Raw genomic sequence first — 26684 nt, 5'->3', positions numbered from 1 at the left:
TCGATATATTCTACATGGCTGGTCACACTGCGACAGGCCGGTCGAACGCCACATCAGTTCTAAATTTAATTAACAAAAACTGGGCTAAAACCAGCCAAAAACTGGTGAAAAGTGAAGTTACGTGGAAAGGAAAACCTAAAGTTCCTCCCTGTATTCCTTATCCGTAATGTGCGTAGTGAAAACCCAGCAATAACGAGTGGAAACAATGTTACGTGCCGTGGTTGTGTGTGTGTCAGTGGTGCTCCTAGCGCAATATACGCCGATTTCTGGAGAATCAAGTCAGAGTTATCCCATTACCACGCTGATCAATGCCAAGTGGACGCAGACTCCTTTGTACCTGGAGGTAGCCGAATATCTGGCCGATGAGCAGGCAGGTCTCTTTTGGGACTACGTTTCCGGGGTGACCAAGTTGGACACGGCTCTAAATGAATATGGTTTGTGTAAATAAATGAAGGGAAGGCTTATAAGGCTGCGATAGGAACGCTATTATTAAAAACTATGACTAAACATTACAGCAAAAACATATTTTGTATAACGAATTTTTAAAATTAATAAAAAAAAAAGTATAAAGACGATAACAATATAATTTTTTTTACTAAAACTGGCTTATTTTCGATTTATAAGCCTCATAATGTGTTTCTCCTCCTCCTCGACTTATAAGCCTTATAATGTGTTTCTCCTCCTAAAGCAAATGTTTAGTTGATAACAATTATTCATTTCAGATACGGAATCTCAGCAGTACAATGCCGCTTTGGAGCTGGTCAAAAGCCATGTCAGTGCGCCCCAGTTGCCGTTGCTCAAGCTGGTGGTCTCCATGCACAGCTTGACGCCAAGGATTCAGACCCACTTCCAGTTGGCCGAAGAGCTTAGGAGCAGTGGATCCTGTCAAGGCTTCACTTTTGCGCAGGTGGGTTCCGAACTGGCCTGCAGCTACAACGAGCTACAGAAGAAATTGGAACTGCCGCTGGCTAAGGATAGTTTGGATGCCGCTGTTGTGACCTACAGTTTTGATCACATTTTTCCAGGCAGCGAGAATAATACGCGCATTGTAGTTTTGTATAGCGATTTGGGCAGCTCCCAATTCCGGACCTATCATAAGTTACTGGAAAAAGAAGCCAACGCTGGCAAGATTCGTTACATCCTGCGTCATCAGTTAGCCAAGAAGGATAAGCGACCGGTTCGTCTCTCAGGTTATGGTGTTGAACTCCATCTGAAGTCCACGGAATACAAGAGCCAGGATGATGCTCCCAAGCCAGAAGCGGGTTCTACTTCTGATGAGGATCTGGCTAATGAATCCGATGTCCAGGGCTTTGATTTCAAGGTGCTGAAGCAGAAGCATCCTACACTCAAAAGAGCTCTGGATCAACTGCGTCAGAGGCTTCTTCAAGGAAACGATGAGATCGCTCAACTGAAAGCCTGGGAGTTCCAGGACTTGGGTCTTCAGGCCGCTGCTGCCATAGCTGAAATCCAAGGGGATGAAACTCTGCAGATTCTACAATATACTGCCCATAATTTTCCCATGTTGGCCAGAACCCTGTTGGCCCACAAAGTTACGGATGGCCTGAGGGCAGAAGTCAAGCACAATACGGAAGCATTTGGTAGAAGCTTGAATGTTGCACCACCTGATGGTGCCCTCTTTATCAACGGACTGTTCTTCGACGCGGACACCATGGATCTCTATTCACTAATTGAGACTTTGCGCTCTGAGATGCGTGTTCTCGAAAGCCTGCACAGCAATAATGTGAGAGGTAACCTGGCGAGTTCTCTGCTCGCTCTGGATCTCACTGCCTCTAGCAAAAAGGAATTCGCTATCGATATCCGCGACACTGCTGTGCAGTGGGTAAACGATATTGAAAACGATGCACAGTACAGGAGGTGGCCCTCGTCCGTGATGGATCTTCTGCGTCCAACGTTTCCTGGCATGCTGAGGAATATTCGAAAGAATGTGTTCAACTTGGTTTTGGTAGTGGATGCCCTGCAGCCCGCAGCCAGAAGTGTTATTAAGCTGTCTGAATCATTTGTCATTCATCAAGCTCCCATTCGATTGGGTTTGGTCTTCAATGCAGGGGATGCCAACAAGGATAATATTGCGGATTACATAGCCATCACTTGTGCTTTCAACTATGTGACTCAAAAGAAAGATGCTCGTTCTGCCTTGAGCTTCCTCACGGACATCTATGCAGCAGTGGGTGAGACCAAAGTGGTGACGAAGAAAGATATAGTAAAGCAACTCACAAAGGAGTTCACTACCTTGAGCTATGACAAGGCAGAGGAGTTCCTGGAGGAAGATTCGACCTACGACTACGGCAGGGAGCTGGCAGCGGAGTTCATTCAGCGATTGGGTTTCGGCGACAAGGGACAACCGCAGGCTTTGCTTAACGGTGTTCCAATGCCCACTAACGTTGTTACCGCAGATAGTGACTTCGAAGAGGCCATTTTCACCGAGATTATGACCCATACCACCAATCTGCAAAAGGCTGTTTACAAAGGTGAAATGACGGACAGCGATGTGGCCATAGATTACTTGATGAACCAGCCCCACGTGATGCCTAGATTGAATCAGAGGATTCTTAGCCAAGAGGACGTGAAATATCTGGATGTTAATGGCGTGGCCTACAAGAATCTTGGCAACGTAGGTGTTTTAAATCGTCTGTCAAATCGTGATATGACCGCCACATTAATGGACAATCTTAAATACTTTGGAGGCAAGAAGTCTACGGAATTAATTGGTCGATCAAAGCTGCAGTTCCTTACGATTTGGGTATTTGCGGATCTAGAGACCGAACCGGGTCGTTCCCTGCTAACTCACGCTTTAGAATATGTACAAAGCGGAGAAAGTGTCCGTCTTGCATTTATTCCGAACACTGAAAGCTCATCCATATCAGACAAGAAGAATCTGAATCGTCTGGTCTGGGCTGCCATGCAGAGTCTTACGCCAACTGAAGCCACGGATCAGGTTCTCAAGTGGCTGAAGAAACCAAAGGAAAATATTGAGATACCCTCTCAGCTGGAGGATATTCTTGGTTCTACAGAATTGCACTTAAAAATGTTGAGGGTGTATTCCCAGCGTGTTCTGGGTCTAAATAAATCTCAGCGTTTGGTTATCGGTAATGGCCGGCTTTATGGACCTCTGAGCTCGGAAGAAACCTTCGATAGTGCTGATTTCGCTTTGCTGGCCAGATTTAGTTCAATGCAATACGGTGATAAGGTGCGTCAGGTCTTAAAGGAATCCGCTCAAGATGTCAGCGAGGAATTCACAAGCGATACGTTGCTCAAGCTTTATGCAAGTTTGCTGCCCAGGCAAACTAAAACTCGTTTTAAGCTGCCCACAGACCTCAAAACTGATCACTCGGTTGTAAAACTGCCACCCAAACAGGAGAAACTCCCCCATTTTGATATAGTTGCCGTTTTGGATCCCGCCTCTCGAGCAGCCCAAAAGCTAACGCCAATACTGATTTTGCTCCGTCAGGTACTAAACTGTCAACTGAATCTGTACCTCATTCCCGTGCCCCAGCACAGCGATATGCCTGTGAAGAACTTCTACAGATATGTTGTAGAACCAGAGGTGCAATTCGAAGTGAATGGCGGAAGATCCGATGGTCCTTTGGCCAAATTCAGTGGGTTGCCTGCTAACCCTTTGCTGACCCAGCAGTTGCAGGTTCCCGAAAACTGGCTGGTTGAAGCTGTAAGAGCAGTATACGATTTGGATAACATTAAGTTGACTGATATTGGTGGACCAGTGCACAGTGAATTCGATTTGGAGTATCTTCTATTGGAAGGTCACTGCTTTGATGCAGCTAGTGGAGCTCCGCCTAGGGGACTGCAGTTGGTATTGGGTACCCAGTCTCAGCCGACTCTGGTAGATACGATAGTGATGGCGAATTTGGGTTATTTCCAATTGAAGGCCAATCCAGGAGCTTGGTCGCTACGCCTGCGTGAGGGAAAATCCGAAGATATTTATGCCATAAGTCACATTGAAGGAACAAATACCCATCACACCGCTGGATCATCTGAAGTTCAAGTTCTCATAACCTCCCTGCGATCTCATGTCGTTAAATTGAGGGTAGCCAAGAAACCTGGAATGCAGCAGGCGGAACTCCTTGCTGATGATAATGAACAGGCAGCGCAATCTGGCATTTGGAACAGTATCGCTAGCAGTTTTGGTGGAAGCAATTCTAACCAGCCAGCAGCCGATGAGGATGCTGAAACTATCAATATTTTTTCTGTGGCATCGGGACATCTCTACGAGCGTCTGCTGAGGATCATGATGGTTTCCCTGCTAAAGCACACGAAGTCGCCCGTGAAATTCTGGTTTTTGAAGAACTACCTTTCCCCACAGTTCACTGATTTTCTGCCTCATATGGCCAGCGAGTACAACTTCCAATACGAGTTGGTCCAATACAAATGGCCACGTTGGCTGCATCAGCAAACAGAAAAACAGAGGACCATTTGGGGATACAAGATTCTCTTCCTGGATGTGCTCTTCCCACTAAATGTGAGAAAAATCATTTTTGTGGATGCCGATGCCATAGTAAGAACCGATATTAAGGAACTGTATGACTTGGACCTTGGAGGAGCTCCCTATGCCTACACACCTTTCTGTGACTCGCGCAAGGAGATGGAGGGCTTCCGCTTTTGGAAGCAAGGATACTGGCGAAGCCATCTGATGGGCAGACGATACCATATTTCCGCTTTGTACGTCGTGGATTTAAAGAGATTCCGAAAGATTGCAGCTGGAGATCGACTAAGAGGTCAATACCAAGCACTCAGCCAGGATCCAAACAGTTTATCCAATCTGGATCAAGATTTGCCCAACAATATGATTCACCAGGTGGCCATTAAATCCCTGCCCGATGATTGGCTGTGGTGTCAGACATGGTGCAGCGACAGCAACTTCAAGAGTGCCAAGGTGATCGACTTGTGCAACAATCCGCAGACTAAGGAAGCAAAACTCACTGCCGCTCAGAGGATTGTGCCCGAGTGGAAGGACTATGATGCAGAGCTGAAGACCCTGATGGCTCGGATCGAGGATCACGAGAATTCGCATGGCAGAGACTCGACGGTTGATGATTCAGTTGACGATCATGTAGAGGTCACCACTGTAACGCCTTCTCATGAACCTAAGCACGGCGAGCTGTGATCAACGCGTAGTTAAATCAACATGTTTAGTGAATTTAAGTCAAATATTGATGGATACACTTTTGATTACTTAGCTAAGACCCATCCCCAGACATAACAACTAAACACATTTGTACATTTTAATTAGAACTTAATGCAATTGATATCTTAAACAACAAAACAGCTCACTAAAGTCTGAATTGTTCTATTAATTCAATTTCAAACGATTTTCTATTCTTGCATTCCAAGAGCTATGGCCACTAATTGAATTAAGATGAAACTGAATGTCATTAAACTATTACAAAAACGAGGATCCTATAAGTTGAAAAGTTTTTCAAATGTATTAAAAGTTAAAGTAAATAGTAACAAATACAATGTATTTCATTTAACATTTATTTTGGGATGGTCAGGCATCTTTAGTTAGAAAAAATTTTGTGTCTACATTTTTCCATTAGGTGGCAACGTCAGATTCAAATAGTATTAACGAAAACTCAGTATATTCTTTGTTTATTTTTCATTATTCCAAATTATATTTTCAATTCTCCTGCTTTTGTATCTACATAAAGAAACTATGTAATAATTTTAATATAATGCTGCTTTACTTTATTGTTTAGCTCTTAATATGAAATAGTGTTTTGATTTAGCAATTTATTAATAAATTTTCATTTGGTATTTGTAAGGCAGACAGTGCAGTCCAAAGAAGTGGATCTTTTCCGTATTTATCATTAAGTTTAATCTGCTTCTCGGTTGACGTTTAATTATTATTTTTTAAGTATTTTCTCAGCATTTGCGATAAACATTTCATTCTTATTAATTTAGTTTTGCGTGTCTAATATATAGTTTAAAAAGTTTGTTCTCCACTTTAGTTTTGCATCGATCGCTGAGTGTAGTATACGATAGTTAATTAAAGCTTTCATTTTATTCAATTTGCTCAATATGTTAGTTATATATGTTTTGTTTCAGACTACGCAAATGTTTTCTATTCACTTTGAACTAGATCATAAGTGTTTAAGGGAAATATATAGTTAACGTATTAGTTAGGGATCGCGTCTCGATTAAATTATATAAAAAATGCGGCTGTCATAAGGATTCTCCTTGTCAGTTTGAAATCGTGTATATTTTATATGTTTTGTATCTGTATCTGTATGTGGTGTATCTTGCGCTCCTCTTACTTGCTAAGAATTGACGAAACTACAAAATTAAACAGTTCGCTTTCGTATCTGTATCTGTAGTCTTTGTTATCATCAGTTTAAAATGGTATAGGCATATTTAAATGAATGCTTCCCAGTTTCTTGAGTTCGATTCGTTGTTGATTCTATATAGGTATTGCTTTAATCCAGGTGTTTATACATGTCCTCCAGTTGTGGCTTGAAGTAGCTCTTTAATTGCGGCCTCTTGGCTTTGAATGTTGGCGTGAGCAGTCCGTTTTGAACCGAGAAGGGATCCGGATGCAGATAGACATCTTTAACCTAAAATATTTTGTTCATTATATTTTCTACAATTATGTAACATAAAGAGATCATTAACTCACCTGTTCGAATGACTTGAGTCCACTCTGCTTGCCCCAATTGAGCATGTCGTTCATAATCAGTTCCTTGACATTCTTATTATTGCACAGGACGGAGAGTGTGCCGCGAACATTGTTCTCCGTGGCCCATTGTTTCAGTACATCGGTATCAGGTACAACAACAGCGATAATGCAGCTCTAAAAGAGTTTAGAAAATATTAATTAAATAGATTAATTATGACCTAAAAATATTTTAGCTTTAGCTGAACATAAACTTAAACAGGAATTCGTTGTTTTTTATACTTTTAGAAAATTAGTAATAAGCTAAAAATTATTATATTAAGCACTCACCTTTAAGCTCTCTCCATAGACATAAACTTGATTAACGTATTGGCTGAGTGTGTAGATATTCTCGATTTTCTCGGGCACTATATACTCGCCCTGGCTGAGCTTGAAGATGTGCTTGCGGCGATCGATGATCCTAAGCGTTCCATTTGGAAGCCACATGCCCACATCGCCGGTGTGATGCCAGCCCTCCGAGTCAATGGCTTCCGCCGTCTTCTCGGGATCCTTATAATAACTAAAAACATATGTTTATTTAATAATTAGGACTGTTAAACCTCAAAGATTTGTAGTCTACTTACCCATGGAACACATTTGATCCTCGCACGCATACCTCCCCTGTATTTTGATTGGCAAAGTACTCCATCTCTGGCACATCCACCAGTTTAACAGCGTTGCAGGACACGGGGGGTCCCACATGGTTGGGCACATGATCTCCCTGAACAGTGAGAGTTATGGCCCCCGTGCACTCCGTTTGGCCGTATCCCTCGAGGACCAAACAACCCAAGGCACAGCGCATGAAGGTAAGCACATTGCCAGCCAGTGGAGCTGAGCCTACGACCATCAGGCGCAGATTTCCGCCAAAAGCCTGATGCACCTTCTTGAAGACCAACTTGTCCCAGCAGCCGTTCCTTCGCAGGACACCCCTGGCGATCTCTTTCTCCTTGGCTCGCATAGCCATGTTGAACAGGCCTCTCTTCAATCCGGAGGCTGCGATATCATTTTGGATTTTATCGTAAACTCGATTTAGGAGACGAGGCACTGCCGGCATAACGGTTGGTTTCAACATCTTCAGGTCATTTGTAAGCTCCTTGATGTCCCCGGAGTAGAAGCCCACACTTCCGCCCACATAGTACATTCCGTTCTCGCAGCACCGTTCGAACATGTGTGCCAGGGGAAGGAAGGAAATCATAACATCGCCCGCTCGTATGCGATGGTCGCCCATCTGCAGGATCACGGAACAGACGCCGGCCACTACGTTTCCGTGGGTGAGCATCACGCCCTTCGGATTACCAGTCGTTCCGGACGTATAGCACACCGTACAAAGATCCTCTGCCGTCGGGGGAACCTCCGGATGATTGCCCTTGGCCCCCAGTTTTTCCACATCAATAAAGGAGAATATTTGTATGCCCCGACTGCGCGCACGCTCCAACGTCGTTTGACGGATGGGCTTGATGGCCACAATGATCTTTAGACTGCGTGGCGCTTTTTCGAGCAACATGGCCGCCTTGCCATCATCTTCTACGATCACAATGGCCATGTCGGTCTGACGTATGATGAAGGCACAGGCGTCGGGACCCAGGGTGTCGTACAAGGGAACCACCACTAGGGAGAACGAATAGCAGCCCTGCTCGTATAGGATCCACTCTGGTCGGTTCTGGGAGTAAATTCCGATCAACTGTTTTGGCCGGGCTCCCAGCGCCAGCATTCCAGCGCCAAAGTTTTTGGCGCGTAACAGGGCTTCGTCATAGTTGATCCACTAAAGAAATTATAAATCATTTTTAATAATATAATAAGAGAATTTCAAATATGTTTAGACTATTATTTTGAAATAATTTAAAACTACATATAATATCTTTTAAAAAACACACGAATGAAAGAAGGAACCCATTCAATATGAACAGAGCGAATATTTATTTATTTTAAAGACTTCTTCTCACCTGGTATGGGGACGTCAGGGTTTCGCGCCAACCGAGACATGGCCCATTGTTGGAGGCGTAGGCGCCCTCACGAAACGTCTGGTATAGGGTGCGGACATTCTCTGTGATGTAGGACACGAATTTTCCATTTTTCGACTCCTTGTAGAATTTAGAGACGTGTATTTGTTCTGGACCCTGCAAAGCGAGTGAGGTGACCCCAAAAGAAACAGAGAAATCGAGGTCATGCAATGAGTGAGAGACGTTGAGAGAGATATTCAATGGATACAAATATTTACAATCAAAAGATCGAAGGGGTAAGTGATTCAGATCTGATTGTAAATTGGGGTAATATATATACAAATACGATGAACATTTATGAATTGTTTGGCTTGAGGTTAAAGTTGCGAAAGAAAACCTTAAAAGGGCATGAAAAATGTCTGTATTAAATAACACCAAAAAAGCTTAAATCTCTTTTAATCCTTTTAAAAGTATATCAGTTTAAACTTAATAAATAAATATAAATATTAAAAGACTAACATTTTCCATTCTAAAGATTTTCTTCTCGATAACAGAAAGCCTTTATAGTCCATCAATTAAACCATTTCCCCTTGGGTGTATTTATTTTAAGCTACTCGCACAATAAATCACAGCCAATTGTTAGATTAAAATCAATAATCATTTAAATTTATATAGCCGATCGCTATGATGTATGGTTTATTTTGGGGCCAAACATAAACCTATCACTCGGCGGACGGGATTTCTTTTTTTGGGCGCCCCCAAAGTAAAGTAGTAGCGCCATATAGCACTTCCTTTATGGTAAACAGCTGCGAAAGAAATTACCGCAATGGCCAAATGTGTTGATGTACGAGAACGAATATCAAAATACACCACGATGGGGGAATATTTTTTAGGGGGCTAAGGGAGGTGGATCCTAAAAGTTAGTTTGTTTATTTTTTCTGGCTGATTTTAATGAGCAAAATGCAAATGTATTTTCTTAAATAATTGTTCTCCACAGATTAAAGTGCTTTCCAAATGAATTTTGTTTATATTTCATTGATGACGCAAGTCTCTAGGGAAATTGTTAATTTTAAGTGCATACCCCGAGGGGCACATGAGAAGGCATACCCTATGGTGGATATCTAGACGATGATCGTATATGATCTAGCCCACGGAAATGTAAGAGACAGTAAACAAAATAAAAGAAGCAAAATAAAGTTAATATTAGTTATTGCCTAGTTAATCTGGTGGAAGGGAGTTATTTTTGTTCTTCTTTTAGGAAAGGTTTTCCTTTTAAGTTTTACCTTGAGCACATCGCTCTGATTGGTTAGCTCGATGGGCACTCGTATACTGGTAATTTGGCCGCAACAAGACATGATTTTTTCTTAATTTTTGATATCACTTTTGGTTAACTTTATTGTTGCAGATTTTCTGACACTTTTTCGACTTGTGGCTTTCCTAATGGCTCATTCAGTTTTCACCCGGCATTTAATATGCACATTTTCCAAGCGACTGCAAAACACATACACGACTTTTAGTACTAATTACTTGACCAATTTGTATTTAACATCTGCCGTTTTATTGCCAAGGGAATCTCGCGTTTGATTTGCCCAAGGGAAGTTCTACCGTACAGATCACCATTTCATAACCGAATTAAGAACGATTTAAAGCTAATTAGCGCGCGATAAAAATACATTTTTGGTTTGCAATTGTAAGGTGTGTGGTAAGAGATTATGGCATGGTATATTGTATGTGGTAAAGTGGTTAAGTAATTCTTTTACATTTAAAATATAGCTTTCAGTGTTTTAGCTTTTTACTGATTTTCTAAGCTGCCTACCTGCATAGACCTATTTATTATAAAAAAGCTTATATCCTTGTGAAATGTTTGTGAAAATCTTAATCTTAAAATTGATCTTTTTTTAAAAATCTCCCAGATGCCGGCAAATATCTTTTTAAAACCTTTACAAAGTGCCCTCAATTGCGCTCATTTGCATCGCTTGACAGGCCCAGCGAAAAGTCGAAAACCGCAGCATAATTATGACGCCTGGCTGTCCGTTTACATATTTTTGGCAAGTGCAGCCCAGTCAATTTTGTTTATAATTTTTCAATATTGTCAGCTGCAGGGCGGTCCCACTAGGGGCTAGGAAAATACAAAGAGAGATTGGTATAAAAAGAAGCCAGAGGCAAAGAGAGAGAATGGGCAACAATATATCGACAAGGCGTCGTCTGCGGATTTTGCTTGGCCTGCCCCAAATTAATTTATAAATAGTTCGTTTGGGGGTAAAAACGTTCCACTCTGTTGTTATCTATGAGACCCGTCTGTGTGGCCGCATAAAATGAAATAAAATTAAAAGCACAAAAAAAATTTAAAACATATTTTCACACACACACACACAGACCAGAATACATTGAATAATATTTGCAAAAAAAGAAGGAAAATGAGCATTTACTAGAGGCGATCGCGAACTGAGTCATGGGGAACGCGCTTCGGGCCTCATTGGGATGTTCTGAGGCAATTGGCAGAGAGCAAACATTTTCCTCAATGAGCAATTCATCTTTGAGTTATGGTAATTGTGGTGGTCATAAAATCGGTCATAAACTTTTGGCCACAAAAAGGGCAAAAGCAGAAGAAAAGAAATGAATGAATCTAGAAGAATTTCACTTGGATCTTCAGCATATCAATAGTTTGGCAGCATATTTATTTTGTTAAAAAAAAAACAAAAGATGCCGAAAGAAAATGTGCGGGAATTTCAAGGTCGTTTAGGAAGATTTTTCATTATTTGTTTCCAGGTGGCTGGCACATTTTTTGCTAACTCGCTGATTTCATATATGTTTCTTCTCTAGTACTTAAACGCCACTAATTTCTTTATAAAATTTGTTCACAGTTCTTGTTATGTCAGGTTTATACGAAATTCTTGAACCGCTTTTGGTTAGATTGATTATAACACCAAATACTACACTTAGGCAAATGTATGTACAGTGGGTTTTCCTTCCTGACATTTAGCTTGATTGATTAAGATGGGTTGTTGGCATGTTTTACATAAATGAATTTTAAAAGAATTAAATGTTAAGGTTAGCCAAATAAATGTAGGCTTGAGGAGAACTCTTTTAATTTTAATTAGAATTTTTATACATAATCCGATAAAAAAAATATTGCTAAAGTCTGCTTTCAATTATAAAAAAGAATTGATTCTTTTTAAAGAAAAGAATGTTCCCTTTGTATTCAGTTTCAAATAAAGAGCTAATGTAATAATTTAAAATTGCTTTGCAAAAGCATTTTCGTTCAGAAGTGCACATGGCCCAAAAATTCTTTGGTACGATCAGGAAAATCTCTTTAAATATACAGAACTATAAAATTGTATTTATGAAAATTGGTAAAACACAATAAAGAATAAAAACTTCAATAAAGCTGTTTACGATAAGAAAACCAAACCAATAAAACCGCTAACATACATCAAGCCAAATTAGTATCAAAATCGTGTTAAAAATTAAGTATATAAATAATTCTGTGTGGTTGTGGGGTTTCCTTAGATGTTTTGAGTATAGAAAATGTGTGAACTTGAACTTGAGGGGCTGAGTTCACGTGGCAATGGCGACGGCACTTTGACACTTTGGCAAATCGATTTCCATTCGAAAATCTTTTAATTTTTCTTAGTTATTTTCCTTCCACTTTTTTGAACATTTATTCTCATTTTTTTTTGGTTCTTGCGCTTTACGTAATGAGATTAAACGCTTGTATTTTTGTCAATTTGTTGCAAATTGTCGTGCGTTTTTTCGCTCTTTATTTTCGTTTTATTTAGTATACACGAGCTATTATTTATAAAAAATACGTTTGTTTCATAGATATATATCTGCGATATGTACATTATGTCGCTGTTGTTGTTGCTTGTTTTTCGTTTTTTTTTTCTTTTGGGTATCTTTCTAATTTGAAATATATATTCTAGGGGTTTGAGCCCGCCACGATCTGCGCGACACGATGTTGAATTTCGAACTGAATGGCAGAAGTAAAATATTGGCCGTGGCTAAAAATGATTTTGGCCGGCCCGAGGAATCTTCTTTTGGGAGAGAAAATGAGCAGAATTGAGAGTAGAATTTTGGGGGTTTACGTGGGGATCATGAAGAAGATTGCATCGCTCGGCTAGGAATTTTATTCGTTTATATGTTCTTATTTTGATATTAAACGTTTTTCTTTTTCTCTTTGCTAGATAGTTTTGTTCTAATTTTTTGTTTTGTGACCCGCCGATCAAGTTGTCCGCCTGCCTGAATTTTCCTTTTACTACGCTACACGCGATCGAAAACGCCTTTGGGCGATATATCTTAATAGAGTGGGGGTAATACAAATATATGCTAGTGACAGCGGTTTTTCAACTCTTTAATAACCAAAATGATTTATGGTTCATAAGAGAGGGCCACGCCCACTTTTCACATTATATAAATAGAAACCGTTTGTTTACTTTTTGGTATAAAAGCTGAGAATTTTATGTATATTTTGGATTATATATGGATTATTTTTAAATAATAATTAATAATTAATTATAATTAATGATAATAACAATTAAAGAATTATATAAAAAAATGTATTATAATAACAAATATTTAAGAAAATTAAATAATTCAGTTCTAAAAGAATTACAAAACTGTTCATTTTGAAACACTAAATTTTGAATGAATGTGTAATTAATTTACTCTTCGTATGAAATCCTCAGGGCATTGCCTCATAGCTAGTATACCTGGCACGTATTTATCATTTCATTTGCACCTCCATTTGCACTCATTAGCAGGTTTAGTGTTCATATATTGGAAAACACTCTATAAAAGAGAAAGAGTGTGCCAAATACTTTGGTGCATTTTCATTTGCATTTCCACTCGCATCGCCAGACCAGACAGAACAAACACACATTATGACTAACATTAGAAAATGCATAATTTCGCATAGAACTTGTTTTACAACCGCGTACGCAAATGTACCTGCTCATATGTACGAGTAGACAGGTTGGCCCTGTCGTGTCAAAAGTCTGACATTTCCTTATTATTGTGCTGTTCGTTCATTGTTTGTTTTATGACGAATTTGTTAAATTTTTAAGTTTTTAGTGTATGCATATAGGGGTACAAATTCTAAGAAGCTGAAATAAATTAATAAAATGTAAAGTATTCAAGGCTTAGGATTGTTCTTATTTGTAAATAAATTGTAGAACACTGTTCAATTTAGTTACAATTACAGAAGAAAATTATTTTTGAAATAATTTGAAACTGATTTGAACCAGTTCTAACCGCAAAAATGTCATATTTTAAAAGTGAAATACTGAATATTAAAACTAATTTGGAATGTATCAAATAAATATAAATATAAATAAATAAATAATCCAAAAGTATAAACCTTACATTTAGTATATTTGTAACTTATGTACACTCATTTTAAGAGCTGCCATATTTAGTTGATTTTTTTACATTTCTAAGAATACTGAGGATAGGATATAAAGTGACGTTATCACAACTTTATTATAAGTAATACCTATACACTTTTCAAATTATTAATTATATTACTGTAAGCCCACTGTTCCCTACCTTTACTCTGTACCCATACTAGAACCTTAACTATTGCTTTTTCCAAAAAATATAGGAACTATATAAATGAGCTCTTTAATCTATATATTTTTATTAAACTCAACGAAAATTCATTTTAGTAACCAACTAACTCATTGTTTTCCACTGTGTCACAAACCTTTAACCCCTCGAAAATATGTTCTTTGCCATTTTGGCAATGCCAAATACCGCGAGAAATATGGTATTGTGTCAATATTTGTTTATTTACATGACATCAACACAAAAGGAAAGGTCCGTTGCACCAACACCAACTGAGAGGAAAACGCGTGAGGCAAATGCCGGCGAGTGTCAGTTGGAGGAAATGCCTCTGACATTCATGTGGCGTTTGTGGGAGGGGGTACGAAATATTTGCATAGATCGAAATTAAGAGAACCAGGCGACTAATTAGGGGAAAATGCCAATTGAGCCATGACAAGATTTATTATTGTCGTGCCGCTGTCATTTGATAATTTATCAGCGAGAATGTTGCAGTCTTGGCAACAGGAATTTCACTGCCCGCCACTCAATTAGAGCGTGAGGTGTGGTGCATCCATTTTGATTGGTTTTTGAACCACTGTGCCAAAGACGTCATGGCTAAAAGTCGAAGAATAAAGGCAAACAAAGGCGAAATGAAAATCGAAATGGTGAAAATGTGTGAAAATCATGTGACGACAACAACGAAGCAGAATCAGTTTTTGGGAATCCGAATCGTGATCGCACTCAACGTGATTGTGGACATGTGCACATCAAAGCTTTTTTCTTGGCCCATATGATACGGCATTTGGATTCGCCTGGTCTACCTCAAATAGAACCAAACCTTAGAAAATCAGAATGAGAAGAAGAAAAACAGCTAGCAGCAAAAGAAAACAGAAAACTTAAGACAAACAATTCCCAAATTGAATATTCAATGATGTAATTGATGAGATCGAAGTCGATCAATTGCGAAATCATCATACCTCTAGCAGCGGGGATTGGTTTTCCAGAGGCACTAACGGTCGTTCCGGTACGGGTCTCGTAGCAAAATAGTATGCAATACTGGCTGCCAGGCTTCCTAGGGTCACGGTTCCCAGAGTGCCGCCCAGATAGTACAGATAGCCATCAATTTCATCCCCTAAAAATGAATTATACAGATAAGTATAGAAACTATAAAAAAGATATTAAAATTACATTAAAAATAATAATCTTTAAATAGAAATAGACAAGGTTAATTCTGTATATTTATTTTAGGAATATGACAAAAATGTGTACTGTATTATATATGGTGGATACTCTACTTATTATTACGATACAAATTTTAATATTTAATGTTAATGTGTGTCATAAAAACTCGTATATTTTCCATTTACATTACTTTTATGTTTGAAAACAAAAAACGTAATAACCCTTGCCAAACAATACTTACAGAAATATGAAAAATTGCTGACTATCAAATGATTGACGTAGGCCATAACTGATTTCTCCGGCGTCATCGTTTTCGTTCCTTACTTATATTATTGTTTTTTATTGTTTGTTGTAGTTTATAGTTGTTTTTGCTACCTGAGTGAATGTTACGTGTTTAGCTTAATGATTGCCCGCAAAAGACAGCCTGCAAAAAAAATCAATAAAAGTGCACACATTAGTTAAAAGTTCTACATTAAAGGTGTATAATTGCAGGTTTTTTGGGAAACATTGCACTTGGATAGAGGACTTAATAAGACATCTCGGTTCTCATGCCAACCGAGTGCAATCAAGCTGAACCAGAGGGCAAAACCGCAACATACGAATACCATTCATTTTCCGCCTAATTAGAGGGTAATCCATATGCACAGTTTTACCTATATTCCTCTTTATGGATCGGTAATTGCCATTGGCCCCTTGGCAAGTCAAGTGACAACAATAAAAATGCGTTCAATTCAGGATAATTATTTAAATTGGACAGCAGTTGCTCGGTTTTCGGGATAGATTCAGCTGACTAGATATGGGAAGCAATGTCTAAATTTAAAAAAATGTCCCAAAGTCCAGTGGTCAATGTCTAAATATGATGTCTCATATATTTTAAATACTTTAAAATGATGAAATGTACCTATAAACAGCGATTTATGTTAGACAGACCTGCACTTGTCCATCAACCGAACGATTATGGCTTTATCTGCTTTGTTTTTAATGCTTCTTATCAGTCTCTGAAACAAAAAGCCTTAAAAAACTGCAACTGTAATACGAACAATAAAGCTATTAAGATTTGAGTTGGCAATGAAGGTGCTCTAATGCGCTTTATTATTATTATTATATATATTATATATATATATATTATTGTCTTTTCGTTTTTCATATTTCCATTAAGGCAAGTTGTTTTATTTTGACCCCAAAAATCTTGACAATTACTTTTAATAATCGCCATGAATATATAAGTTCGAAAGGTTAACATTTAACTTTAAAGGGCTTTATCTAAAAAGGTCACTTTAACACGTTTGAACATATTTTATTAGACATATTGAAAATTGTGTTCAAAAAGTCATATTTTGGTTTCTAGGCTAGTAAATGTTTATAATTTTTAAGTTAAAAAATTCAAAATATTTAAATCTTTTTTTATATTTGAAAACTTTATATCCTTAAATTAAAAAAAGTATATAAATATGTTTGAACTCGCTTCCGCTTATTTCCTGACATTGATTTGTAATTATTCTTAACCTTCAGTATAAACATTTGCCGTAAACTGCATTCTAACAAAACGGGTTTCTCAAGATAGCATATTCAATTTTAGTATTTCCCATTTATTAAGGCTAAGATATTGAACCACATTACAAATTTAAATGGAATTCCCTACAATCCGAGGGAGAGTAACCTAAACTGGTTTTGAAATGCATGTGACTTTAACACATATGTTTTGCTGATTGAGAATGTTCTCAGTCTATTTGCAAAGTGAAGTGAATATAATTAACATAATAAATTGTTATTCAATGGGAAGTTGACAAGCTTTGGTATTAATTTGTACGGTATTTTGCGGAATTTCCTACTCAAGAGGTGAGTAGTACTTGTTACTTATAACAACGTCTTTCAATTTCCATGACAGAAATGATAAATGTTGGATACCATTCATACAAAGGATAAGTTGATACCGAATATTGGATAATTGGATATTTCATTTACTAAGTTAAATGCAGTCAGGGAAATATTCTTGGCAACAGTGTGAATTTTTAATCCGCTTTGGTTTGCCATTTCTGCGATTTGTACACTGCTCTGTGCGAATGCAAACGCAAACGCCATAGTGCCACCGAGCAGACCGACCCACTTCACCCACATAAACACAAGAGGCCAGTGGAGCGCATCCCAAGCCTTGGGACTGGTGATAAGGCATGGGGCAGCAGAGGAACAGCCAGAACAGGGAAACCTTTATCAGTCCGGGAGTGAAACTTTGCACCCAGACATCTGGTCGAGGCCCTCTCACTAAGCAGATTATTCGTCTTTGGACAATGCAGACTGACGGCCCAAAAACAAGTGCAAACATGTAGGCTCCAGGCTAAAATAATACCCAATCAGTGTTTTGATATATATACGAGTATACTATACTCAGTATATGTATCTTATAGATTGGCACATTTTTAATTTTAACGTTCAAGATTTGTTTTAAATATTCTATATCTTAATAAAATATAAATTTGTAAAGTGGTTTCTATAAAACGTACTCTACAGAGGATTGTAATGAGAAGCCATTGAACATTTGTTTTCATTTTCTTGGTCACCAATGCTCTTAAAGACTGGTATTCCATTATAATAAATGAAGACTCGGCTTCTTGTGTTCCACATAATGGAACGTGCTTATATTATGCAATATAAATAAGTGTGTTTAGGCCGTGCTATTGATTTTATAGGCAGTTTTCTTGATAGCCGGGTCAAATCAGGTTTTGGCCAAACAAGAAGAGACAAACGAAAGAGGACGATGGGTCGCAGGAAGGAGGATAACAAAGAGCAAGAGAGAAAATGGAGCCTACTGAGGTCAAGGCGGGCTCATGCAATTTTTGGTCATTGATTTTCATTGGTCTCTTCCAAACCTCAAAGAACTTACCTAGGACTAATCTGGACTACTCGTAGGTGAAACACATTTGTCGGGTTTATTTATATTTAGCCACAGGCCGTATATCCATGAACCTAAATTAGCCTGGGAAAATCAATGAAAAGTTTACGTTTCGGCACTCGCGGATTCCCCCTATCGTTTTTTTTACCGGGTCGTTTTGGGGGGGCGTATAGGCATTGGGCGAAAAGAGAGAGGAAAGGTCTTAGAACCGAGCATGAAATACCGAAAAACCGAAAACTGAAAAAATTACTGCTAAACGGTCCGACGTTCGAAACAGAACTGAAAACTGCCAACAGAGAACCGAGAACTGAGAACCCACAACCGAGAACCCAGAACCTCGGTACCAAAGTCCGTTAGCATTTGAGTCTCTGTTTTGAGCATGCGTGCAACTACACTAACAACACCTAAATCAACAACGGCAACCGCAATCGCATGAATGAAGCCACACAGAGAGGCAAACCCGGCTAGAGATAGAGAGGGGATGCATACACGTGGAAAAATGAGGTGCAAATATATGTGGACTAAAATAGACTTAAAACTTAAAAGCCTCTTCTAATCCTTTCCCAGCTAATTTTTAATATACATTTTTTATTCAATACCTTTGGAATATACTTCAACATCCACTTTTCGTTAAGTGCAAGAGAGTTGAGCAGAAAGAGAGATGGAAAGCGCCATGTGGGAGAGCGCCAGCTCCAGTCATAACAAACAACGAACAAAGTGGCAAACAAACTACACGTGCTACACAAGACCTTCAGAGGAAGAGGGTGATGGATAGGGGGTGCCAGGGAGCAGAGAGAAAGCCGGTTGCCAAAAGAGAGAGCAATTGTGTCTGTCAGTTTTAGTGGCGATTCATGGGAGAGAGAAAGCGCGGGACCAAAGGATAAGAGCCGCAGACAAACGGCTGTTTTTTTAAGACCACGAACAACGTGGGGGTGTCGTGACGCACTTGCTCCTTTCACTCCTGCAATGCGGCAACACATTCGTGGGCTGTTCGATAATGTTTGGTTCAATGACATTGAAAAATCTGTTTGAAACAGTAGAACTTCTGAAAGTTTTATTTTTCCATCATTTATTTAAAAAATACAATTATTTTCACCTCATAAATGGCATATTAAGAGACTGATTAATTATAATTTCAGAACCAATGTATTCTATTAGGTATACATTCTTTAAATCTTTATATAAAATGCAATCAAATCAGAACTTTTCTATCTCCCCTCACTTGCTCAATGGGATACTGGCACACATGCGACAGCTGTCTGTTAAGTTTCAAAACTTTATTGACGGAGAATCTATAATTACTTTTAAAATGGTGTCCCGATTTATATGTCAATTTTTAAAGAGCTCTTTAAATAAAGGGGGAGGACAGAATGTGTGAGTTGAACTATCTGAATCAGGTTAAACTGAAAAGTCTGGTCTGGCATCCCAAAAATGTTGTGTACGTTGCCCTTGTTTATTCAGGATCTGTGCCTTTTTACCGCTTCCCTTACGAAACATAAAACAAAAGGGTTCTTGAAGTGGGGATAATCAAAAAAAAACTTCTCAGTTTCATGTAAATTTGATTAAAAATTTATTTTATACAACCAATTTACATTCATTTTAAATTAGTTTCCTTAGCATACTTTAAGGCAAGCATGTTTAGTGAGTATCTCAACCCATCAGATACTTTTGAGGTCGGCTGATGACCCATTTTTTTTGGATAGCCAGGTCGGTCAGTGTCATTCCTTGTTTTATCATTTAACCACAGTTGAACTGCGGTTTCTACGCTCAAAAACAGAAGTAAGCTTTTCGCATTTTTCAAAGAAGAGTATTTAAATGCTTATTGTTCGGTGAACCCTCGAACAATGGACAACAGCGAGGTGAAAATATCTCTGGACGATTCTCCCAGCTCCGGCGGGAGTTTTGCCAGTACAAGCAGTGGACCATGTTGCGGTCCAGGAAGGGATTTGGATCCAGATATACAGGTGGATATTAAAGATGAGCAGTTCGAGCTAGGATTTTCCAGTAAATTGCAGAAATCGAAGGGAACAAACAAGAAATGTTCCCTTGATTTGTCTGCAGGGAACAGCTATGCGGCAAACAAAAATGTGGCTGAAGGTAAAAACACAATACTTAAAAATAGTAAATACTCTTATCATGATGTGGTTTCCCAATTGAAATATAACTTGTAAAGTACTAACCGAAATTATCAAGCAAAAAATATAAGTATTAAATAATAATAGAAATGCTAGGATAAACTCGATTCACTATCGTTGGAATTCTGGTTCTAATTAATATATTTCCAGTAACTTCTCTTAGTGAGTTTTTGTAATTTCATTATAAATACATTTTATTTTAGTTTATATAACAACGTTTGTTTTTGTATGCTAAGTACTCCATTATATTCTTAATACTCTATCGAAATTTGGATCCAATTTTCCAGGTCTGATGGATATAGCTTTGCTTTCGGCGAATGCAAATCAACTGCGCTTTTTAATCACCTACAACGACAAGGCCTCCACCTACATATACAGTATGATTATGGTGATACTTTCCCTAGTGCTCCAGCTTTTGGTTGGAATAATGCTGATATTTAAGGTATGTAAGAAAAACATAAATAGTAAAACTTACTAATAAGAAAATCACACAGCGACGACTCAAGCGTTTTAAGAACCGAAGCTATGAGAGAACCAATGATCTGCTGGTGATGGGAGTTTTCATGATTACTGTGATCAACATACTGCTGGCGGCCTTCACAACAACTGATGGGGGCAGCCACTGAAAACTATCCATAAACAAATAAATTTCTTATATATTTTATATGTGTATATATTTTAATTGTATTTAATACAATATAACAGAATGAACTATGTGGTAAATGCTAAGGTAACATGGAGAGAACCGATAACGGATGGCCGTCTAAATTGCTCCAGCGGTTCCCACTCATAAATGCACTTGACGTATCTGACGTACGATATCTCAGCTTGTGTGGGGGGTTGGTTGGGTAAAACTATACATCCTAGCCGGTGTAATCCTTCTTGATGCACTTGGCAATGGTGCTGAGCTGCATGTTGGTGGTGCCCTCGTAGATGGCTCCGATCTTCACGTCACGGTAGTACTTCTCCTGGGGGAAATCGCGGGTGAAGCCAACGCCTCCCATCCAGTCAACGCACTTGATGGCCGCCCTTTGGGCCACCTCCGAGGCGAAGTACTTGGCCATAGCAGCCTCCTTCTGGAAGGGAACTCCCTGCTCCTGCAGACGAGCAGCGTTGTAGGTCATCAGACGGGCAGCCTCGATTTCTGTGGCAACAGTGGCGATCTGATGCTGCATCGACTGGAAGTTGAAGATAGCATCTCCGAACTGCTTGCGCTCTAGCAGATAAGGGATTGTGGCATCGAAGGTACCCTGGGCCAGACCCACCATCTGGGCAGCGATTCCAATGCGACCCTCGTTCAGGAAGCCGGCGGCGTACTTGTAACCATGTCCGAAGGTTCCCAGGATGTTCTCCTCAGGCACGCGCACATTGTCGAAGGTCAGCTGGCAGGTTCCGGAGGCACGAATGCCCAATTTGTCCTCAGGCTTGTTAACGATCAGACCGGGGGTCTCACGATCCACAATGAAGGTGGTGATGCCACGGTAGCCCTGCAATAAATTTGTGAAATATTAGTGACCTGCTTGGAATACTGAAAACTAAAAACTTCCATCTCTTTATAAAGATAAGCTTAATAAGTTTAAGGCAAATAGGGACAAAAATTTAGTGACTGAATAATGACCATTAAAATATATTTTCTTTAAATGTCCTATTTAAAAATATGTTAAACGCTTGATTACTTAACGACCATTAATCAACTGAACTTTGAACCAATAAAGATTAGATGGCAATCGTTAAGAAAAACATAAAGATAAGCTGTGGAAAATATTATACGATCGATAAGGAGCTTGTAAAAAAGTGAAAACTAAACTAAACGGAATGAACCAACAAAAACTGTATATATCTCTACTTACATCCTCTGGCTTGGCATTGGCGAAGATCAAGAACACTCCAGCCACATCAGAGTTGGAGATCCACATTTTGGAGCCGTTAATCACATAGTGGTTGCCATCCTTCTTAGCCACAGTCTTAAGGGAGAAGGCATCTGATCCTGCTCCGGGTTCAGTCAGGGCGAAGCTTCCAGCATACTCCTGAGCCAATTTAGGCAGGTACTTGGCCTTCTGCTCAGCATTACCGAACTTGATCATCAGGGAGTTGACCAGAGTGTTGTGGATGTCCACAAAGGCGGCCACGGCGGGATCAATCTTGGAGAGCTCCTCAACCACGATGATGTTGGTCGTGAAGTTGCATCCACTGCCTCCGTACTCTGTGTCGATCTCAATGCCCATCAGACCATTCTCGAAAACGGCTTTCACCACGGAGGAATCAAACTTGTGCTCAAAGTCCATTTTTTTAACCAAGGGCTGGATCTGCTCCTGAGCCAGCTTGGCAACTGAAAGGAATCGGAAAACAAGATATTACTTTAATATTAAAATACATTGAGAGAAATATACTACATCTATTAGACGTAAATATAAGATATAAAGGTATTATGATTTATGTATATAATTTAATAATAATACCAAATAACAAATGCTTAAGAAACACAAAGTTATATTATTTTCTAGATATTAAATGCTTAAATGTTAAACTCTTGAACTAAGAAGGTGTAATTAGTAAATATTTATAGTTAAATTTTCATTTAAATCAGAAGAGTTGATTACATAAAAATTACATTTTTTAAACCTTTACAAAAAGTAAAATGTTATAAAAATAAAAATTAATAGGAGGTAAACTACATACATACATATGTTTGAGATTGTATGGAAACAAATTAACAAATTTTATATACATACACATATCATTTTAATGATCGGTAGAAAAGCTTAATATCAAAGTTTAGGCAAAGCTTTGGAGAACTTTTTAGTGCACGTTTTCTTTAAAAAAATGTTGTCTTAAGCTTTTTGCTTTTTATTCTTTTCTACCTGTTTTTCTTCTAAGGGGCGCGATGTTTGCTGTTCGTCTTCTGTTTGTATAACTTTAGCTATGTCTTTATGTATATAAGGTATATATATTTGTATATTAGATAAAATAACTTTGTGTGGGTTGTGCGTGTGTTGTTTTTTATCAGCGAATTCTACGATCGCGTGGGGCTCTCGCAGCTGTCTTCTTCGCTAATTCTATTATTCTCTCGTGTTATTTATTATTGATCTCTTTTAAAGCATTTTTCTTGACATTGTTTTTCTGCTTGGAAAGCCAACAACTGGCACACCCACAAAATTTCTCACTCCTTCGACTTCCCTGCTCTATTAACTTTCCTGTCGTTTTGCAAACATTTGGTAAATGTTTTATTTTACTTATCATGGGAAATGCGTAAATAATTTATCCACTTTTTATATTCATTTAGTTTTTCAAACATATGGGCAGGGGTCAGTAGTTTTCTGACAGATGTGACGTGTCCCAATGGAATCGATAACGATTTTTCCTTTAATTTTCTTAGAGTTTTACTTGAGTTATTTAACTGAAGCCCTCCAATTATTAGCCCTGTTAATTTGATAATTTGACTAACTTTGTTTTATTAAGTTTAGGGTGAAATTGTACTAGATTTACAAAAAATAAAATTTACGTATTATTCTGCGTATTTTAATATTTAAAAGTAATAAGTAATTTAAGAATATTTTCGCATCATTAAACTTAAGGCTTAAGTGTTAACTGTACCATTACGATTATAGTTAAACCATTCGAAATGTATAAAAAACCAGTTTCAGTTTATGCACTTAGCCACTTTGCATTCAGCTCAGATTACGCAACAGTCAGACCACATACTTTCCCGCTTAGAAATATATATGTATGTATATACATATTAGTATATAAGATTTAGACCAATTAGGCGATTGATAAGCGGGACAAAGGAAAACTTATTTTTTATATTATTTTCCAAAAAAAAACCAGATGGTTAAAGAGTAACAAAATGTAACCTTCCCAACTAGGAATTAGATGGTTTGCAGTAGGACGTAAATCCTCCCACTCAGCTAATTCAACTCTCTAGGGAAGGGCGCCCGACCAAGTGCCACGCCCCTGATTGTCCGGCGTGATCACTAGAACAGTGACCACAGGTGGGCAGGGGGCGTGGCACAGTCGCATTTAATGCTCTATCACAAGTGTAACGCTATTCGGTTGACGTTTAGAATAAAACCAGAACCAAACAGCTGACTGACCTGTGAAAAGTTATTTAGGATAGTATAAAAGGTAACTATAATATATAATATATAATAACAACCCTTGCTTTAACTATTATTCTAGAGAAATGAGAGGCTCGATCAGAGTCGAACTCGCGCTTTGTAATTTTTTTTTTATTTTTTTTCCGGTTGCTCGACGAGGAACGCCACGGCCAGCCCAGAAAGAGCAGCGACGAAATTCGAAGTTGAGCGGCGGCGGCAACAAAAAGCTATTTTTAGACTACGCGTGGGGAGGGTGTGTGCCGGCATCCCACCCCTTTCATCTTCAGCCTACTGCGAGGTATGTTTTGCGTGCTAGGAAGTTATTTTATTCCTCTTGGTCAATTGTAGAAAAATATTTAAAATTATTGTTAAAGAACTTACTAAGGTGAGAGGAAAATTTTAACCTTAGGAAAAAAGCTTGTGATAAGGCTAGACCTTGAACTTGCCAAGCTGGCAGCTTTTTGGAAACTTATATACTTTTTAAAGGGAGCAAAATATCCAACTATTTTTAGAAAACGTTTATTTTTTAATTTTAAACAATTTTAATATAGTATTTAAAAATCTCTTCTAATTACTAAAACTTTTAAAAATGATTTTCACATTCGCACATATTATGTCTTAATTACTTATTTATAAATGCAAATTATATTATTCTTTTGTGCTTTGGCATATGATCAAAAATAAAAAAATATTTTAAACTATTTTTCTATAATCTGTAATGTATTACTAATGGAAAATTTTCATCAGAACATAATCGTATGATTTTAAGAAGATAACCTAATTTTTGCCCCAATAATTTATACGACCGTATTAACTTTAAAATATTAGTTTTAGATATTTTTCATTATATTATTAAGAAATAAAACTAATTATATAATATTTAAAGTAAATGGAATTTATTAAATTGTCCCCTACGTAAAATGCTAATTAGGCCAATAGACAAGATTAGATCGCTTGATGAAAAAATATATAAGGAAAATCGCTTATAGTAATATTCAAACAGAAATCTCAAAGAAACGTTCTAAACCTGATATACCCACTGATATTAAGTGACATTTTACTTCCACTATCGAAATAAAAATGTGCTTATCTGGCAAATAAACTCCCCTGCTCTTCCCCTCACCAAATACACTTTATCAGCAGAAAAAAGAATAGAAATATGTGAATACAACCAATAGTGCACGAAGACTTTTGCTGGTTAGTATATTTGGAAAATATTAATAAATAACAACAAGAGCATCATCAATATGCGATGCTTGGAGTTACGTAACAAGCAAGTCAAACCAAACACCACACAAATATCTTAAAAATTTTGGCACGGAAAAAAACACGCTTATCAAAATGGGACCAATGTTAGATTTACAGAACTAAGAGCACCTAAGATCAATATGAATCTAAAGAGAAACTCACCAGTCTCCTTCATCATCTTCTCATCTTCGGTGAAGAAAGTGAGGGGTGGGGGAAGACCTGCTGCCGAGGACATCGCAGCATTTTGCTGACGTGCAGCGGCATTGGCCAGCTAAAAAATAAAAGGTAAATCAAATTAATTTAGTTAAAGCCAACGTCAGACTTTGGGGGCGTGTCAAACTCACCATGCGCATGGGCAGTTTCTTCAGGCTGTTCATCATCTTGAATGTAGTGGAAAGTTAATTTAATCAAGGGGCCAAACTGGACTTTATTAGGCTTTCGGAACTGCTCCCCAGAGACACCACACCGCAACAGTTGGCTGCTCACACGCGAGTGAATTTCCATTCTCCAGCAGCAGATACGATCGGAAGAGCAACTAGATTTTGAAAAAAGCTTTTCACCATGGCGGCTGACACTCAACACAGCAAGGTGGTTTGTTGATTTGACTGGTACTATGTGTTGTACAGATCTTTTTTATAATTATGTCAATTAGAAAATATTTATTAAAAAAATAATCTTCAAAAATATGTTCTGCTAATAATATAATATAATCAACAACAGCTACAGTACCAAACCCATAAGTTTGGAAACCCTTGCTTAAAACTCCATTTTAAGAAAATTTAAAATGTAGCAGTGGAGACAAATCAACAGGTTTAGTGAAGACACACACCATGAGAGTGTTGAATAACGCATAACCCATTTTTGACAGTTGGTCTCTTAGATATGGCACAGCCATCGATAGATAATGATTTGAATAACAAGAAGAATTTATTTAAATAAAGAGGATATTCATAATAATCACAAGCA

The 26684-nt window shown here is 38.2% G+C and overlaps 4 protein-coding genes across 6 annotated transcripts; 2 read left to right on the top strand and 2 right to left on the bottom strand.

Annotated features, from left to right (window-relative positions):
* The first annotated feature begins 29 nt into the window (after window positions 1–29).
* Window positions 30–5488, top strand: LOC108108531 (UDP-glucose:glycoprotein glucosyltransferase). The gene is made up of 2 exons (XM_017216603.2): window positions 30–434; window positions 723–5488. The coding sequence occupies exons 1-2, from the start codon at window positions 206–208 to the stop codon at window positions 5138–5140; spliced, it is 4647 nt and encodes a 1548-aa protein (XP_017072092.1). The 5' UTR covers window positions 30–205; the 3' UTR covers window positions 5141–5488.
* Window positions 5245–18584, bottom strand: LOC108108532 (long-chain-fatty-acid--CoA ligase 5). Of its 3 annotated transcripts, none has more exons than XM_017216604.2 (8): window positions 18230–18584; window positions 15590–15772; window positions 15144–15298; window positions 8629–8802; window positions 7270–8447; window positions 6977–7205; window positions 6650–6823; window positions 5245–6587 (listed from the first exon to the last, which is right to left on the bottom strand). In XM_017216604.2, the coding sequence occupies exons 2-8, from the start codon at window positions 15654–15656 to the stop codon at window positions 6450–6452; spliced, it is 2115 nt and encodes a 704-aa protein (XP_017072093.1). In that variant the 5' UTR covers window positions 15657–15772; window positions 18230–18584; the 3' UTR covers window positions 5245–6449. The 3 variants fall into 3 exon arrangements, with proteins under 3 accessions (XP_017072093.1, XP_017072094.1, XP_017072095.1); XM_017216605.2 differs by lacking the exons at window positions 15144–15298; window positions 15590–15772; window positions 18230–18584 and adding exons at window positions 9733–9768; window positions 9909–10116; window positions 12469–13055; XM_017216606.2 differs by lacking the exons at window positions 15144–15298; window positions 15590–15772; window positions 18230–18584 and adding exons at window positions 9909–10116; window positions 12469–13054.
* A 1498-nt stretch (window positions 18585–20082) lies between these two features.
* On the top strand, window positions 20083–21028 carry LOC108108622 (ninjurin-1). The gene is made up of 3 exons (XM_017216721.1): window positions 20083–20335; window positions 20661–20815; window positions 20868–21028. The coding sequence occupies exons 1-3, from the start codon at window positions 20083–20085 to the stop codon at window positions 20997–20999; spliced, it is 540 nt and encodes a 179-aa protein (XP_017072210.1). The 3' UTR covers window positions 21000–21028.
* A 2-nt stretch (window positions 21029–21030) lies between these two features.
* On the bottom strand, window positions 21031–26210 carry LOC108108621 (short/branched chain specific acyl-CoA dehydrogenase, mitochondrial). The gene is made up of 4 exons (XM_017216720.1): window positions 26063–26210; window positions 25881–25989; window positions 22224–22702; window positions 21031–21860 (listed from the first exon to the last, which is right to left on the bottom strand). Exons 1-4 carry the CDS (start codon window positions 26096–26098, stop codon window positions 21237–21239), a joined length of 1248 nt encoding a protein of 415 aa, XP_017072209.1. The 5' UTR covers window positions 26099–26210; the 3' UTR covers window positions 21031–21236.
* Window positions 26211–26684: the final 474 nt, after the last annotated feature.

The sequence above is a fragment of the Drosophila eugracilis genome, unplaced genomic scaffold (assembly GCF_018153835.1).
Source record: "Drosophila eugracilis isolate 14026-0451.02 unplaced genomic scaffold, ASM1815383v1 contig_2154, whole genome shotgun sequence".
NCBI classification, from domain to species: domain Eukaryota; kingdom Metazoa; phylum Arthropoda; class Insecta; order Diptera; family Drosophilidae; genus Drosophila; species Drosophila eugracilis.
This window is presented reverse-complemented; position numbering and strand designations above follow the sequence as displayed.